Source organism: Coregonus lavaretus, assembly GCF_964263955.1.
Source record: "Coregonus lavaretus genome assembly, chromosome: 17".
Lineage (NCBI taxonomy): Eukaryota > Metazoa > Chordata > Actinopteri > Salmoniformes > Salmonidae > Coregonus > Coregonus lavaretus.
The window spans coordinates 10,933,513-10,952,286 of NC_140004.1; the positions used below are offsets into that span (position 1 = coordinate 10,933,513).

The window sequence follows — 18,774 nt, forward strand, 5'->3', positions numbered from 1 at the left end:
TGGTCCTTAAATGAAACTGGTATACTTCTTTATTTATCACAATTTTATTTAACCAATTACAGTTGAAGTCAGAAGTTTACATACACCTTAGTCAAATACATTTAAACTCAGTTTTTCACAATTCCTGACATTTAATCCTAGTAAAAATTCCCTGTCTTAGGTCAGTTAGGATCACCACTTTATTTTAAGAATGTGAAATGTCAGAATAATAGTAGAGAGAATGATTTATTTAAGCTTTTATTTCTTTCATCACATTCCCAGTGGGTCAGAAGTTTACATACACTCAATTAGTATTTGGTAGCGTTGCATTTAAATTGTTTAACTTGGGTCCTACCGACAAATCTTCTATAGGATTGAGGTCAGGGCTTTGTGATGGCCACTCCAATACCTTGACTTTGTTGTCCTTAAGCCAAACTTTGGAAGTATGCTTGGGGTCATTGTCCATTTGGAAGACCCATTTGCAACCAAGCTTTAACTTCCTGACTGATGTCTTGAGATGTTGCTTCAATATATCCACCTAATTTTCCTTCCTCATGATGCCATCTATTTTGTGAAGTGCACCAGTCCCTCCTGCAGCAAAGCACCCCCACAGCATGATGCTGCCACCCTAGTGCTTCACAGTTGGGATGGTGTTCTTCGGCTTGCAAGCACCCCCTTTTTCCTCCAAACATAACGATGGTCATTATGGCCAAACAGTTCTATTTTTGTTCAGACCAGAGGACATTTCTCCAAAAAGTATGATCTTTGTCCCCATGTGCAGTTGCAAACCGTAGTCTGGCTTTTTTTATGGTGTTTTTGGAGCAGTGGCTTCTTCCTTGCTGGGCAGCCTTTCAGGTTATGTATGTATAGGACTCGTTTTACTGTGGATATATTTACTTTTGTACCTGTTTCCTCCAGCATCTTCACAAGGTCCTTTGCTGTTGTTCTGGGATTGATTTGCACTTTTCACACCAAAGTACGTTCATCTCTAAGAGACAGAACGCGTCTCCTTCCTGAGCGAATGACGGCTGCATGGCCCATGGAGTTTATACTTGCGTACTATTGTTTGTACAGATGAATCTGGTACCTTCAGGCGTTTGGAAATTGCTCCCAAGGATTAACCAGACTTCTGGTCCCCACAAGGATAGTAAAACCAAACACACACACACACAAATCCAATAACTTTATGGAGGTCAATGTGGCCTGTCCTTCCCCCACACTACACTACACTACACAGCTATGGGAGGGGAAACTAATCGTTTTCTGGAGAATTTCAATAGTAGAACCATAGAATTAGGAATTAGAAAATACGCAGGTACAAAGCCTGGCCATGGGGAACAAACAGACAGACAGACAGACACCTGGTCAGCTGACTCGGTCCAAAAACACACGTATACCAAAAGAGAATGCTGTATTGCCACCATGTGGTCACAAGCTATATAGGTCTCAGGAAATGAATGAATAAAAAACTGTATTACAAAGAATTCATCTAAAAATAACAGCACTCTAATGACATCAATATCAATATGAAATATGAAACGTTCAATGTTCTAAAATATCTTTAAAATCTTTACATTTAGAAAAAGAGTAATTGTAAATATCATGTAATTTCATTACAAACTTCCTCAAAATGGAAAACCTTCTACATTTACATTTACGTAATTTAGCAGACGCTCTTATCCAGAGCGACTTACAGTTAGTGAGTGCATACAGTTTCATACTTGACTTGTGACAAGAAAGAGGTCAGGGTGCTTCCACACTCCATGCTCCTCTTTCCATCCTTTTCTCTCAAGCCTTTTCTGTCCATCGTCTTCTCTCCATTATTTTCTGTCCTCCTCCTGCCTCTCAGGGGTAGACCAGGCTGCATTTGAAGAGTGGGGAGGACAGGATGGCGCAACAGCCATTGAGAGAAGCCATATTGAATCCTCCTCCCAGAGTCATGTTAGAAGGGCTTCCAACTACCACACTGGGACAACACACACACACAAACGAACACACACACATTCACACACACGCACACACAGTGGTTTAGCAAGGTTGATAGTACATGGATACACATACAGGCACATCCACAGATAGGGCTCAAACAGTGCCCTTTTGCACCTCGCAGCTCAGTGGATTTGTTTTATTTTAAGAATTACTTTTACATTTTATTTTGAGTCTTTTAATTTGTGTTTTAATTTTAAATGTAACGAATTGCACATCAAACTACAGTAGCTAATTTCATAAGCTCTTGAATCAAAGAAAATACCCCCTCCCCCGCCAAGAGCGTACTCGTCTGATTTGCCAGACAGGGAGACATGAATACAGGAAGGAGGCTACTTTTGAGTTGGATCTGTCATGTGTGTCTCCCACTGTTAGGGACAAATAATTGTTTTCGACTGCTTGTTAGTAATAGGCAGATGTCAGCAGCAGAACGAACTGAAATCAAGTAAAAATGAGTTTGTATTGACAGCATAACTAACTAGCTAGATAACAAGCATATTTACCCTACATAACCATTCGCTCTGATCTGATCAGAGACGCGTTCAACAAGGACTGAAGTGAATGAACTACTAGCAGCTAGGTAGCTAGCTAGTAGCTACCACAGGCAGTTCAGCTCTAGCTAGCCTCTAGCTATCTGTCAGATAGCAGTATCTAACAGCTTTTGTGTGTATGGAAATGTTTTGTAGCCTTTGTTTTGTAGCCTTTGTTTTGTTTCAACAGAAGTAAATTTGATAATGTATCATTGTACCATTAGTTAGCAGAGCTAGTCAAAAGTTAGCTAACGTTAGCTAGCTAGCTAGCTATCGCACTAACTTTAGCTATTATATTTGCCTCAATCACACTAGACCTGAATAAAGTGATGAAACCAGAGGCCAGATGACTGAAGTTTTTTCAGCGCAATGTGAGTTTTTATAAGTCAGTATAGCAAGTAACGTTATTGTTCTGTCAGTTTCTCCACAGCTAATTCCCGGCTTTTCACACAAACACGGTGTAAACAGCTCTACAGGCTTCACTGTCATGGTGCACAGTCTTCCTCACAAAAATATGAGGAAGACCTGGGAGACGCTATTGATGATAATGAATGGATACAGATATGTTAGAATGCCCAGTCATGTTCATATAATCCCAGACATAAATTACTGCAGTTTAAGACGTACTATATGCCAGTGAAACTGAATATCATGCACACAAATGTAACTGTTTTGCTGGAGGAGTAAAACACAAAAGGGGACATATTTGCATACATTGCATTCAGAAAGTATTCAGACCCCTTGACTTTTTCCACATTTTGTTACGTTACAACCTTATTCTAAAATTGATTAAATTGTTTCCCCCCCCTCATCAATCTACCCACAATACCCCATAATGACAAAGCAAAAACACGTTTTTTGTTGAAGCACCTTTGGCAGCGATTACAGCCTAGATTCTTCTTGGGTATGACGCTACAAGCTTGGCACACCTGTATTTGGGGAGTTTCTCCAATTCTTCTCTGCAGATCCTCTCAAGCTCTCTCAGGTTGGATGGGGAGTGTCGCTGCACAGCTATTTTCAGGTCTCTCCAGAGATGTTCGATCGGATTCAAGTCTGGGCTTTGGCTGGGCCACTCAAGGACATTCAGAGACTTTCAACACTCCTGCGTTGTCTTGGATGTGTTCTTAGGGTCGTTGTCCTGTTGGAAGGTGAACCTTCGCCCCAGTCTGAGGTCCTGAGCACTCTGAAGCAGGTTTTCATCAAGGACTCTCCTGACTAGTCTCCCAGTCCCTGCCGCTGAAAAACATATCCACAGCATGATGCTGCCACCACCATGCTTCACCATAGGGATGGTGCCAGGTTTCCTCCAGACGTGATGCTTGGCATTCAGGCCAAAGAATTCAATCTTGGTTTCATCAGACCATATTATCTTGTTTCTCATGTTCTGAGAGTCCTTTAGGTGCCTTTTGGCAAACTCCAAGCGGGCTGTCATGTGCCTTTTACTGAGGAGTGGCTTCCGTCTGGCCACTCCACCATAAAGGCCTGATTGGTAGAGCGCTGCGGAGATGGTTCTCCTTCTGGAAGGTTCTCCCATCTCCACAGAGGAACTCTGGAGCTCTGTCAGAGTGACCATCAGGTTCTTGGTCACCTCCCTGACCAAGGCCCTTCTCCCCCGATTGCTCATTTTGGCCGGGCGGCCAGCTCTAGGAAGAGTCTTGGTGGTTCCAAACTTCTTCCATTTAAGAATGATGGAGGCCACAGTTTAAAAAACCTGTTTTCGCGTTGTCATTATGGGGTATTGTGTCTAGATTGTTTTTATTTAATCAATTTTAGAATAAGACTGTAACGTAACAAAATGTGGAAAAAGGGAAGGGGTCTGAATATTTTCCCTTACACTGTATGTTATGGTCTTGTGAAGGCTGGCTGAATTCTGGCAAAGAGTATGTTCTTTTATGTCAGCATGTCTACAGATTCTCCCTTCTCCCTGTTTTTGTTTGCTTGTAAATGTTGATACTGGAGACTATTATCAGAAGAAACTGTGTAACCTAGCATTTATAGCGGCTAAGAAATGCATTAACATTAATTGGAAGGTTGGTTATCCTCCCACAGTGTGTCACGACTTCCTCCGAAGCTGCCTCCTCTCCTTGTTCGGGCAGGCTTCGGCGTTCGTCGTCACCGGCCTTCTAGCTACTGCCGCTCCTCATCTCATCATTCCATTTGTTTTGTCTTGTTTATTACACACACCTGGTTCATACCCCCTCATCAGTACCTGTATAAGTATTCCCTCTGCCCCCCTTGTCTTTGTGTGTGATTGTTACTTTGTGGAGGTATCGCTAGCTCGGTTGAGCATTTTGTTATTTTATCGCCGGGAATATTTATCCGTGTATGTTTGGTTCCCAGTACACATTTAAGTCGCACTGGGATCGTGTTTACGCATTGCTGCGGACTACCGTATTGGGCTGAATAAAGTATATTCCTTCTTCACACTCCTGCGCCTGACTCCGTCCATCCCCTCGCCCACACAGTAGATGGAAGAAATGTAAAGTTATGTATCACTAGATTGGATGTATATGATGTATTACAAGATAAAGGGTATACTGTGCAGCTTTCATAAGGTCTGGATGCCTTATGTACGACAAAAGGAGTCTATATTGAAAACATGCCCACGTCAGGGGAGATACCTACTTAGGCAATCCCTAGCTGCTAGGCTGCTCAGTCCTGGCCCTGATATAAATTAGGCCTATGATATAAATTATATGGAAGGTGGACTGTTTCTGTGTGTTAATGTGTAGGTGTATGTGTGTTTTTATAAAACGTTTGTTTTCCAAACCTTTCCTTGAGACATAAAAAAAAAAACTTGAGACATTTAAAAAAAACATGGGAAGGAGGTTGTGTTAGGGAGAGAGTTGAGTTATTAACTAGACTGGTGGGGGTTGGGAGTGCAGGTGGCTGGTGGTCTGGCTGAAATTTGATATAGAGGATGTCTTAATAAAGACAATCAAAAGTCTTTGTACTTTATTTGTAAGAGTTGTTCATTTGTTAGGCTATTGGTTAAAGGTGCAACAAAATATTTATTATTGAATTATCATTGATCTAGTTCAGTCTTATCAATCACTTAAACATATTTAATAATGATCTCTTACGTAGCTAGATGACTGGGCATTTTTGCTTACTTTATGTTGTTCTAAATAGAGACGCTAGAAGGGCCATGGGTCATATTAGATTGTATAGAAATGCAGGAAATTAGCTTTAGATACCCCCAAAAATAGGAGGACCCCCAGACTCCCCACCAAGTTATGTCCCCCCCACTTCTAAAACCAAAGTTGCACCCCTGTAGCTATCTATAAAGAAGCAGGAATGCACGCAGCAGCCTAGTTAGTTGACCAACCAGAGAGCTGGGTGGGGTATACAGTCAACCAAATGTGTTACTGTACCCAATTTACATAATAGTCCTTTATAATCAATCAAATTGTTATTTGTGTACATTATACGTATATTATTTATAAGGCCCCTTATCTAGCAACAGTTACCACAAAGGGAAAATAATCCAAATGTAAAAATGTGAAAGTACGATGTAAAAGTACAATGTAGTACAGTAAGCCTATAATGAACAATACACAGTTGTATCGTTGCTAATTTCCTCTGTCTTACAGTGGTGAAGGGCAAAACACACATTTTTCTTTGTTTTTCAGATATTGTGTGAGTAACTCAACCCTCTGGTTCCCTACAGAGGAGAACGCCTGGAGGATCACGTGTTGGCCAACCAGGAGAGTTTTTGTGGTGTGGCCGACCGCTTTGGCCCAAATGCAGGACAACAGGACGATTTTGTGAGACATTTGCGGAACAGTGTAGCATAGCCAGCAACCGATGGGCCAAACCGATCGGATGCTACAGACGTTTTCGTAAGAAGACCAATTTTCAAACTCAGCTCTAGCTCTGCCACCTTACACGGCAGATGCGGAACGGCGACATCGGCGGATGCGGTGGATTGAGACGCAGCCCATGCAAAAAAACAAATAACTACCTTAAACTGACGGATTTGGATGGGGATTTTTGTATAATGCTAATTATATTTCAGTGGGCCGCGGACATCGACTCTAGGGGGATATTATTAAGGCAGACTTCTAAAACGGAATTGAGTGAAGTGGCAGCAAATAGGCCTATGTTGAATGAGCAACTAATGAGCATGGAGAGATTCACAAATTTGAAGAAATTACCTTATAGCCTATCTTTCAGTGTAATATGGGCCATTTACTTAATTTTGTAGCTCTTCGTTAGAAGCACGCTTTTTGTAAGTAGTTAACTGTCCTTTCCAAGTTCAGCTGGAATTTAGCCCGAAAGGATTTGACAAATGTGATTGGTTGACGATATGACATTGGCCTACGTCTCATCTTGCGCTGCGCAGAATATCAGATCTTAACAACAATTGGAGAAGTGTTTAACATCACCAGTACCACATCCGTATGTTGTCATAAGCGCAACGTAACTGCAAAAAAGACAGTCTGACTGAAAAAAAAAAAAAAAAAAAAAAAGTAAATTAGTCTTGTTTTAATTTGATAAAATGCAGGATATAATTGTTTGGTAGTGGGACGCGGGACAAAGGGCCAGAATGCGGGACTGTACCGCACAATCCGGAACGTGGTCACCCTACCCCCTCCCACAAACACGCACACTGGTGGTACCTGTGGTAGAGCTCAGTGCAGCAGGTGAGGAGCTGAGTGCTGTTAGTGACTAATGTGGAGTTAAACTCTTCCTTCAGGAAGTCTTCACACAGCAGCTCTGGGATATACAGCATACCTGGGAAGACAAACAAATACACACACATAAAACCATAATGTCACCAAAGAGGATAATGCATGATGATGACAAGATATATAACGCACACTATTTTGGAGGTTACCTGCGATGCATGCTGTCATGAAGCATGCCACTGTGCCTGAGATAAGAGCTCTGATGGCACACCTGGAAATATCGCCCCTCCGCTCTGGGGCCATAGCCGCTATAGCAGGATAACGTTACAAAAACATTTGAAGAACACTACATCAACCATACCGCCACAGTACAGCCACAACACACCAATATACAGAGACACAGTGTTACAGCAGAACAACATTGCAATGGTTTAACATACAATAACATAATAGCGACATTTTAAGAACCTCACAAATGAAACATATTCTTGTAAAATCAAAGTGATGTCTCAACAATACTATAATATCAATAGGACAAAACACACTACATTTACAGTGAGGGAAAAAAGTATTTGATCCCCTGCTGATTTTGTACGTTTGCCCACTGACAAAGAAATGATCAGTCTATAATTTTAATGGTAGGTTTATTTGAACAGTGAGAGACAGAATAACAACAAAAAATCCAGAAGAACGCATGTCAAAAATTTTATAAATTGATTTGCATTTTAATGAGGGAAATAAGTATTTGACCCCCTCTCAATCAGAAAGATTTCTGGCTCCCAGGTGTCTTTTATACAGGTAACGAGCTGAGATTAGGAGCACACTCTTAAAGGGAGTGCTCCTAATCTCTGCTTGTTACCTGTATAAAAGACACCTGTCCACAGAAGCAATCAATCAATCAGATTCCAAACTCTCCACCATGGCCAACACCAAAGAGCTCTCCAAGGATGTCAGGGACAAGATTGTAGACCTACACAAGGCTGGAATGGGCTTCAAGACCATCGCCAAGCAGCTTGGTGAGAAGGTGACAACAGTTGGTGTGATTATTTGCAAATGGAAGAAACACAAAAGAAATGTCAATCTCCCTCGGCCTGGGGCTCCATGCAAGATCTCACCTCGTGGAGTTGCAATGATCATGAGAACGGTGAGGAATCAGCCCAGAACTACATGGGAGGATCTTATCAATGATCTCAAGGCAGCTGGGACCATAGTCATCAAGAAAACAATTGGTAACACACTACGCCTTTAAGGACTGAAATCCTGCAGCGCCCGCAAGGTCCCCCTGCTCAAGAAAGCACATATACAGGGCCGTCTGAAGTTTGCCAATGAACATCTGAATGATTCAGAGGAGAACTGGGTGATTCAGAGGAAAATCGAGCTCTTTGGAATCAACTCAACTCGCCGTGTTTGGAGGAGGAGGAATGCTGCCTATGACCCCAAGAACACCATCCCCACCGTCAAACATGGAGGTAGAAACATTATGCTCTGGGGGTGTTTTTCTGCTAAGGGGACAGGACAACTTCACCGCATCAAAGGGACGATGGACAGGGCCATGTACCGTTAAATCTTGGGTGAGAACCTCCTTCCCTCAGCCAAGGCATTGCAAATGGGTCGTGGATGGGTACTCCAGCATGACAATGACCCAAAACACACGACCAAGGCAACAAAGGAGTGGCTCAACAAGAAGCACATTAAGGTCCTGGAGTGGCCTAGCCAGTCTCCAGACCTTAATCCCATAGAAAATCTGTGGAGGGAGCTGAAGGTTCAAGTTGCCAAACGTCAGCCTCGAAACCTTAATGACTTGGAGAAGATCTGCAAAGAGGAGTGGAACAAAATCCCTCCTGAGATGTGTGCAAACCTGGTGGCAAACTACAAGAAACGTCTGACCTCTGTGATTGCCAACAAGGGTTTTGCCACCAAGTACTAAGTCATGTTTTGCAGAGGGGTCAAATACTTATTTCCCTCATTAAAATGCAAATCAATTTCTAACATTTTCGACATGCATTTGTCTGGATTTTTTTGTTGTTATTCTGTCTCTCACTGTTCAAATAAACCTACCATTAAAATTATAGACTGATCATGTCTTTGTCAGTGGGAAAACGTACAAAATCAGCAAGGGATCAAATACTTTTTTTCACTCACTGTAGAGTGCCTAGGGGGGAGGGGCTAGGGGTTGATTTGAGATTCAGGAAAGGACAGATGTTAGAGGGCTTGACTCACAGAGGCCTCCTATCATCACACCCAGAGAGCTGATGTTAGCGAAGCCACACAGAGCATACGTCGCTATGGTTTCAGAGTGGACCTGGGGGACAGAAAACAGCCTGGGTCTAAATCTTTAGATATATAATAAATATGCAACAGCCAATCAACATCCATGCGATATGCAACAAGCCATTAACATTACATATGCAACAGTTAAATTACCATAAATGATATTCACTAAATGATCTGTTACTGAAGCAATGTGCAACGAAGCAAATGCAACGATAAATCCTTGATACAGAGAGCACTCGTAATATCAGCTCTGGCCTGATAATATCAGAACTGATTTAGAGAAGGTATGATTTAACCTCTACGGGATCGGTGTCCCTTATACGGGACGGTTGAGCTAACGTGCGCTAATGTGATTAGCATGACTGTTGTAAGTAACAGCAAACTTTCCAGGACATAGACATGTCTTATATAGGCAGAAAGCTTAAATTATTGTTAATCTAACTGCACTGTCCAATTTACAGTAGCTATTACTGTGAAAAAATACCATGCTATTGTTTGAGGAGAGTGCACAACAACAACAAAAACTTAGCACGGCAACTGGTTTGATACATTCACCTCTGAAGGTACAGTTGAAGTTGTAAGTTTACATATACTTAGGTTGGAGTCATTTAAATTCGTTCTTCAACCACTCCACACATTTCTTGTTAACAAACTATAGTTTTGGCAAGTCGGTTAGGACATCTACTTTGAGCATGACACAAGTAATTTTTCCAACAATTGTTTACAGACAGATTATTTCACTTATAATTCACTGTATCACAATTCCAGTGGGTCAGAAGTTTACATACACTAAGTTGACTGTGCCTTTAAACAGCTTGGAAAATTCCAGAAAATGATGTCATGACTTTAGAAGCTTCTGATAGGCTAATTGACATCATTTGAGTCAATTGGAGGTGTACCTGTGGATGTATTTCAAGGCCTACCTTCAAACTCAATGCCTCTTTGCTTGACATCATGGGAAAATCAAAAGAAATCAGCCAAAAAATGGTAGACCTCCACAAGTCTGGTTCATCCTTGGGAGCAATTTCCAAACGCCTGAAGGTACCACGTTCATCTGTACAAACAATAGTACGCAAGTATAAACACCATGGGACCACACAGCCGTCATACCGCTCAGGAAGGAGATGCGTTCTGTCTCCTAGAGATGAACGTACTTTGGTGTGAAAAGTGCAAATCAATCCCAGAACAACAGCAAAGGACCTTGTGAAGATGCTGGAGGAAACAGGTACAAACGTATCTATATCCACAGTAAAACAAGTCCTATATTGACATATCCTGAAAGGCCGCTCAGCAAGGAAGAAGCCACTGCTCCAAAACCGCCATAAAAAAGCCAGACTACGGTTTGCAACTGCACATGGGGACAAAGATCGTACTTTTTGGAGAAATGTCCTCTGGTCTGATGAAACAACAATAGAACTGTTTGGCCATAATGACCATTGTTATGTTTGAAGGAAAAAGGAGGTGGCTTGCAAGCGGAAAAACACCATCCCAACCGTGAAGCCCGGGGGTGGCAGCATCATGTTGTGGGGGTGCTTTGCTGCAGGAGGGACTGGTGCACTTCACAAAATATATGGCATCATGAGGAAGGAAAATTATGTGGATATATTGAAGCAACATCTCAAGACATCAGTCAGGAAGTTAAAGCTTGGTCGCAAATGGGTCTTACAAATGGACAATGACCCCAAGCATACTTCCAAAGTTGTGGCAAAATGGCTTAAGGACAACAAAGTCAAGGTATTGGAGTGGCCATCACAAAGCTCTGACCTCAATCCTATAGAAAATGTGTGGGCAGAACTGAAAAGCGTGTGCAAGCAAGGAGGACTACAAACCTGACTCAGTTACACCAGCTCTGTCAGGAGGAATGGGCCAAAATTCACCCAACTTATTGTGGGAAGCTTGTGGAAGGCTACCCGAAGCGTTTGACCCAAGTTAAACAATTTAAAGGCAATGCTACCAAATACTAATTGAGTGTATGTAAATTTCTGACCCACTGGGAATGAGATTAAATAAATAAAAGCTTAAATAAATAATTCTCTCTGCTATTATTCTGACATTTCACATTCTTAAAATAAAGTGGTGATCCTAACTGACCTAAGACAGGGTATATTTACTAGGATTAAATGTCAGGAATTGTGAAAAACTGAGTTTAAATGTATTTGACTAAGGTGTATGTAAACTTCCGACTTCAACTGTAAATAATGTACTTACATTCAGTAATCTTGCTCTGATTTGTCATCCTCAGGGTCCCAGAGATAAAATGTAGCATAGTTTTTTTTGATAAAATCAATTTCTGTATTCAAATGTAGGAACTGGGTTCTACAGTTTGAACCCCTGCTGTCTCTGGCTCCACACCCACCCCGCCCGGCCATCTAGATGCGTGAAGGTTAGCGTATACATTGACATTTTACATTTTAGCAGACGCTCTTATCCAGAGCGACTTACAGTTAGTGAATGCATACGTTTATTTTTTATTTTTTATTTTTCATACTGGCCCCCCGTGGGAAACGAACCCATATCCCTGCCGGCCAAACCCTAACCTACCTTGGACCAATTGTGCGCCGCCCATGGGTCTCCCGGTTGCGGCCGGCTGTGACAGAGCCTGGACTCGAACCAGGAATCTAGTGGCACAGCTAGCACTGCGATGCAGTGCCTTAGACCACTGCGCAACTCGGGAGTCGTATAAGCTAATGATCCATCATGTATGACATTCCTGGGAGTGATTAAACTTACATTTTGTATTACCATATCATTTTTGTATGCTCTCTATAGTTATGTACTTGAAAATGGATCAATTGACCAATTCGGCACATTTGGGAAGACTTCATACAAAATAGTCCAGTATTGCAATGCTTCACTGGATCAATCTGAAACTTTGCACACACAGTGCTGCCATCTAGTGGCCAAAATCTAAATTACGCCTAAACTGCAATATTATATTGTGGCCTTTCTCTTGCATTTCAAAGATGATGGAACAATAGAAAACACATGTCTTTTTGTTTGTATTGTCTTTTACCAGATATAATGTGTCATATTTTCCTACATTCATTTCACATTTCCACAAACGTCAAAGTGTTTCCTTTCAAATGGTATCAAGAATATGCATATCCTTGCTTCAGGTCCTGAGCTACAGGTAGTTAGATTTGGTTATGTCATTTTAGGCGAAAATTTAAAAAAAGGGTCCGATCCTTAAGAGGTGATTTAATGGTCCAAAAATATTTCCACCATTTATGGAGAGTTTGATGTAGACAAATCAAATTGGAAAAGTTGAATAAAGAAAGTAGTCTGTTTGTGTGTGTGTGTCTGTCCGTCCGTCCGCCTGTCTGTCTAGGAAAAAACAGATACCCAAATATCAATTCAGTGCCCATATTACCACTTACTGACAGGACCCCTGACACCACTCACAGACAGATACTGCTTGACGTCGTCCACGTACTCTGGGCCTCTGTCCTCTCTCCTCTTGATGAGTTCTGCCAACCTCTGATAGGCCACAAACTCATTGAAGAAGGTCTTGTAGCCAATCAGCTCACCCACCATGAAGCTGTCCTCCCAGGCCACACCCATCAGGAAGGAGAAGGGCATGAATACGTACGAGCAAATGATCTGTCATCAGAGAGAGAAAGAGAGAGGGACAGAGAGTCTGTGTCTTAGAGAAGCATTGATTTCTATCCAGCCTGTATTTAGTGTGTCTCTGTGTGTCTGTGTGTGTGTGTGTGTGTGTGTGTGTGTGTGTGTGTGCTTCTATGCACATGCACACTTGTGTGTCCTCACAGAGAAGCTGAGCTGGGGGTAGTCGAACATGTTGCCCAGCCATGACAGAACGGCGTTGAGGAAAGCGAGCAGGGCCAGGAAGGCGATGAGGTTGACAGCGATGTTGGCCACCAGGACAATAGAGGAGGACGCTCCGTGAGACGCTGCCTCCAGCAGGTTACTGCCCTCCCTAGACAAAACCAGAAAGACTCTCATGCTCATTAGGCAGACATTGGTGCTTATGTGCGTACGTGCACGTGTGTAGGTGTGCCTGTGTCTCACTCTGTCTCCAGTTTGAGGCCTTTCTTGGCTGTGACTTTGGGGATCTCTGTCTCTGGCCAGAAGGTCTTGGCGATGGCCAGGGAGGCCGGGGCTGACATTACGGAGGCTGTCAGCAAGTGGGATGCTTCAATCTGTATATGTGTGTGTTGGGGGGGGGGGGTATGTGTCAAAAGTGAGGGGTAGGGAAGAGGTGAAGGGTTGGGTCAGAGAGAAGAGGGGGATATAGGCAGGAGGAAACAGCTCAACATTAACATATTTTAAAGGCCCAGTGCAGTCAGAAATGTGATTTTCCTGTGTTTTATATATATTTCCATACTATGAGATTGGAATAATATTGTGAAATTGTAAAAATTATGATAATTTAAGTGTAAGAGCTGTTTGAGAAGACCGCCTGAAATTTCAGCCTGTTTTGATGGGTTGGAGTTTTGGCCTGCCTGGTGGGCCCACCAGGCGGTAAATTAGGTAATAGACCAATAAAAAATAGAGTTCCAAACCTCTCTGCCAGAGGTTCTTTTCAGTTCCGACATTTACACTTATAAATCGATCTGTGGACACCGTAGATCGAAATGGCTTGCATTGAGCGGTAGCCCGGATTCTCACAGACACCGGAATATGTCTCTTCTGCCTGTATGAAGCAGGATGTGAAATCTGAAACCACTTGAAGCTGGGATGTCCCTCCTACCATTTCATTCTATCTTCTGACTTTCCATTAACTCCTGGCTGAACCCTACATCACAGCCACAAACAACGCATATGCCTGGAATCCTTACATCGTAACGCAGCATGAGATAGTGGTTTCGCCGCTGTAGCACATTTAGAGATCGATTTGTAGCCAGTGATCTAAAATAGTTCATAGATTCTAAACAAAAAACACTTTCTGTTTGTCATAGACAGGCAAGATTAATATGAGATGCAAGGCGAATTCATAACGAGTTCAGGAAGCCACGCTTGAGCTCTGTGAGACATTCACAGCGATGGGGGCAGATATACATATTATGTATTTTACAGTTATAAGGAAGGTGAAATCTTAGTTAGTCGTTTTATAAATGGATATAAATATAAGTAATTTCAAGCCTTATTCATACATTTTTGTTGAATAGGAAATACATCATAAAATATTTCATATTTTCATCATATTTGTACTGTGTACTTGAGCTTGTGTCCTCAAAAGTGACTACACCAGAAAGGTGAGATTGTAACCTTTCTTGGAGTATGCAGCGTTACTAGTTATTGTTTATGGCCCTCTCATGATAAATAATTACTTTTGGGGATTACATAGATTATATTTAGTTACATTTAAGAGAGACACAAGGCACAAGGTCAATTGGGTGAGATTTCAGGTGTGTCTTTGGTAGAAAACAAAGGTTTGAACATTGTTTATTGACTTTCCTCCTCTTCTCTCTCCTCTTCCCTCTCCTCCTGCCTCCCCTACTCCCTCCTCTTCCTCCTCTTCCCTATCCTCCTGCCTCTCCTACTCCTTCCTCTATCTCCTCTTCCCCCTCCTCCTGCCTCCCCTACTCCCTCCTCTTCTCTCTCCTCTTCCCTCTCCTCCTGCCTCCCCTACTCCCCCTCTTCCTCCTCTTCCCTCTCCTCCTGCCTCCCTTACTCCCTCCTCTTCCTCCTCTTCCCTCTCCTCCTGCCTCCCCTACTCCCTCCTCTTCCTCCTCTTCCCTCTCCTCCTGCCTCCCCTACTCCCTCCTCTTCTCTCTCCTCCTGCCTCCCCTACTCCCTCCTCTTCCTCCTCTTCCCTCTCCTCCTGCCTCCCCTACTCTTCCTCCTCTTCCCTCTCCTCCTGCCTCCCCTACTCCCTCCTCTTCTCTCTCCTCTTCCCTCTCCTCCTGCCTCCCCTACTCCCTCCTCTTCTCTCTCCTCTTCCCTCTCCTCCTGCCTCCCCTACTCCCTCCTCTTCCTCTTCTTCCCTCTCCTCCCCTCCTCCCGCCCCTCTTCCTCTCATCCTCCTCCTCCTCCTCACCCCAAAAGAGATGAAGGCTCCCAGTACGCTGCCAGCAATGGTGGCGAACCCTGCTGCCATCACGGCATGGATCTCTGACAAGGTCAGCTGGGAGATGTACGGACGAATCAGGAGTGGAGATTCTGTCTGAGAGCGAGAGAGAGAGAGGGTGATACTCCTTTGCCTGGTTGTCATGTAATTCTCTTTTGCTGCCTAGCACATCTGTCACTCATACTATTCTCACCTGTCCCACAAATATGTTGCCAGCGGCGACCATTGACTCTGTGGGAGAAGTTCCCATGGTAATCTGCATTATGAAGCCCACCTGGATGTATGCACAGACAAACGTAAACAATGATGCCAACGTTTCTGTGCCAAAATGATACCCAAGTATACAACATATAAAACAATAATACTGGTCACATTTACCCCCCCCCCATCCCCCGGTAAATGACAACCTTGATACAGTACTGTGTGGCGGCTGAATTATCATTGTCTAATTTAGTCACTTGTATGATGATTGAATAAGATTTGAACGTATATGATGTGATGAGTACCTTGAGGATGAGCCACTGCATGAAGCCAAGGTAGTAGAGCATAGAGATGACAGTGCTGAAGAACACTACAATAGGCAGAACCTGGAAGCAGAGAAAGAAGATGACAGTGTTGGGTTTCTGTCTTTTCTTTTCACCTCATGTCATTTTCTCAAAGTCTCTCACGTATACAGACATACTCATATGATCCTATACCTTGAATGCAAAGAAGTGGTCTGTGTATTTGTTGCCAAACACAAACCTAGAGCCGGTGTCAGTGTAGGACAGAAACACCTGGGTGAGAGAGGAGAGATGTTTCGACACAGACTGAAATAATGAGGTCACTCTTTCCTCACAGGTCTACTCTACTGTATATCTGCTGAGGATGCTGGAACAGTGGACAGGGAAATGTGATTATGCTGATGAGAGTGACATTAGCAATGTGGTCCAAAGAAAAACAAGGGCCTTTGTGCTGGCTAATATTTGTAATATCAATGATCCAATTGATGTCCATTTTGCCCTCTGCTTGAGTTTCCCTGGATAGTACACAGTAGATGTATAGTATACCTCCACTTGATGGCCCAGCCAGTCTACAGCAGTGAATCCTGCTTTGGTTCTGAGGATGATGAGTCCAAATAAGAACTGCAGCGCCACACCCCACAGTAAAGTTCGCCATGACACCTACACCACACACACATAAACATACGGGTAGACACACACACAAACGCACAGGCTTGCAGGGAAGCACACACAAAAACATATACCCACAAGATCACTCAGAACTACAGCGAATGGTCTTTGGAACGATACGGAGTCGATGCATTAGGGTGTGTGTTTGTTGGTTTGCCATACCCTGAATGGATTCCTGGAGAACACCAGCATGAGCATTACGAAGCAGACGAGTCCGGAGAAAGAGACTAGCTGCCGTGTTCCCTGTTTGGCCGTGTCAAATACCAGCCAGCACACCACTGCCACCAGCAGCAGCACAAACACCACCCTGCACAGACAGACCGACCAGAGGTAGAGAGCAGAGGAACAACAACAAGAATCACCAAAAGGACTACACATACAGGACAAATGTGATATTATACAGAAAAGAGAGAGAGTGAGAAGGAGAGAAAATGCAGTTCTCCCACCATTTGACCCAGAGCCAGTGTGTGTTGAGGGTGTTCCTGGCGGGTTGCAGGGTGTCCCAGAGGCGCTGTCCATAGCGGCCCATCAGCCAGTCCCACAGAAGAAAGAAGACAGCCAGCAGGGTCAGCACCAACAGGGCCAGGGCACGCTGCAAGTTCAGCACGCATGCCGCAATCACCACGGCAACATAACCTGAAACACATACAGGCGAAATTGCACCCTATTTCCTACTGCGTACTACTTTTTATCAGTCGGGGTATTAACATACTGTAAGTATAGTGGAATACACAACATGTCATTTCAAAATTTGGTAGTGCATCAGGAGTTTTCCTTGACCTTTTAGCAGACACTCTTATCCAGAGCAATTTAAAGGCGCAATTAGGGTTAAGTGCCTTGCTCAAGGGCACATCAACAGATTTTGACCTAGTTGGCTCAGGGATTCGACCCGGGCAACTTTTCAGGTACTGACCCAACGCTCTTAACCACTAGGCTACCTGCCACCCTTGTTATGTCAGTCACGGACAGTCACTCAATTAGCCCATGTCAGCTAACATTTGATTTACAATGTGGTAATTAATTAAAAGTTGGTCTTCAATAACTTTATTTTCGCAGAAGTGTAGCCTCGATAGGTATAATTTGGCTGGCATTTAACGTGTTAACTAAATCATCGTAATTTACACAGGCAACATTTCCAGTCAAATCCTTTTATTTCAGTTGTAATATGTGCTATTCCTTCATTTATATTTGTCCTATTTCAATTTCGTTGTTCCTGATAGGATGTTACCTCATTTGGGCGGGAGTAGGCCTAGTGAACGCAGACAATGACCTTTTCCACAGTCTAGTAGCCTACCAAGCTGGCTTGACACCGTAACAATGTCAGATCAGCTGTTCTGATTAGTTTATTCCGCTGTTCTTTTTGTTGTAACCAGCAGTTATTTTAGCTCGGAGCTCCGGTTAGTAGCATGTTAAGGAATTCAGCGGTAACCTGCAGGTGCGTGTTATGTTCTGTCTGTTCATTGCAATGCACCAATTGTAGGCTGCATCACGGAAGGATGATGACTCCCTATGCAGGGAGGAAATATCCTCATTTGTGTCATGGTGCAGCTAAAACCACCTGGTGCTGAATGTGTCTAAAACTAAAAAGCTGGTGATAGACTTCAGGAGGAAGAAGGAAAACACATCACCTGTGGTCACCAATGGGATCACCTGGGGATGGTGATAGACGACAAGTTGCAGTGGAGAGAGAATACCTCCATGGTTTTTAAAAATGCTCAGAAAAGGCTATTATTTTTAAGGAAGCTCAGATCCTTTGATGTCTGCCCCCAAATACTCCAAATGTGTTTTAATAATGTTGTGGCTAGTGTCCTGTTCTACAGTGTGATCTGCTGGGGGTGGGGTGGGGGGGGGGGGGGGGGGGGGCGTCATTGCCTGGTGTAGTCTACAAACTTTGACATGTTGAACAATAGACATGATCGACATGTTGAACAACGAACTTCTTTGTTTTTTGTAACAGTAGGCTATTGCAAACTTTCAAAGTTCTTGAAATGTTCCGGATTGACTGACCTTCATGTCTTAAAGTAATGATGGACTGTCGTTTCCCTTTGCTTATTTGAACTGTTCTTGCCATAATATGGACTTGGTCTTTTACCAAATAGGGCTATCTTCTGTATACCACCCCTACCTTGTCACAATACAACTGATTGGCTCAAACGCCTTAAGAAGGAATG

At 43.2% G+C, this 18,774-nt stretch overlaps 1 protein-coding gene across 1 annotated transcript in view; it reads right to left on the reverse strand.

Moving 5' to 3' along the window:
• Nucleotides 1-221: 221 nt before the first annotated feature.
• LOC311144830 (solute carrier family 28 member 3-like) overlaps nt 222-18,774 on the reverse strand; it is a 31,341-nt gene continuing 12,788 nt past the window's right edge. The window contains exons 4-17 of the mRNA XM_084180979.1: nt 17,050-17,239; nt 16,766-16,910; nt 16,481-16,594; nt 16,130-16,207; nt 15,938-16,018; nt 15,625-15,705; nt 15,402-15,527; nt 13,430-13,560; nt 13,169-13,337; nt 12,803-13,000; nt 9,347-9,428; nt 7,336-7,434; nt 7,118-7,232; nt 222-1,945 (exon numbers count right to left, since the gene is read on the reverse strand). Coding sequence (XP_084037105.1) covers nt 1,825-1,945; nt 7,118-7,232; nt 7,336-7,434; nt 9,347-9,428; nt 12,803-13,000; nt 13,169-13,337; nt 13,430-13,560; nt 15,402-15,527; nt 15,625-15,705; nt 15,938-16,018; nt 16,130-16,207; nt 16,481-16,594; nt 16,766-16,910; nt 17,050-17,239 — 1,730 coding nt within the window. The 3' untranslated portion in view covers nt 222-1,824. The remainder of the gene's footprint in view (nt 1,946-7,117; nt 7,233-7,335; nt 7,435-9,346; nt 9,429-12,802; nt 13,001-13,168; nt 13,338-13,429; nt 13,561-15,401; nt 15,528-15,624; nt 15,706-15,937; nt 16,019-16,129; nt 16,208-16,480; nt 16,595-16,765; nt 16,911-17,049; nt 17,240-18,774) is intronic.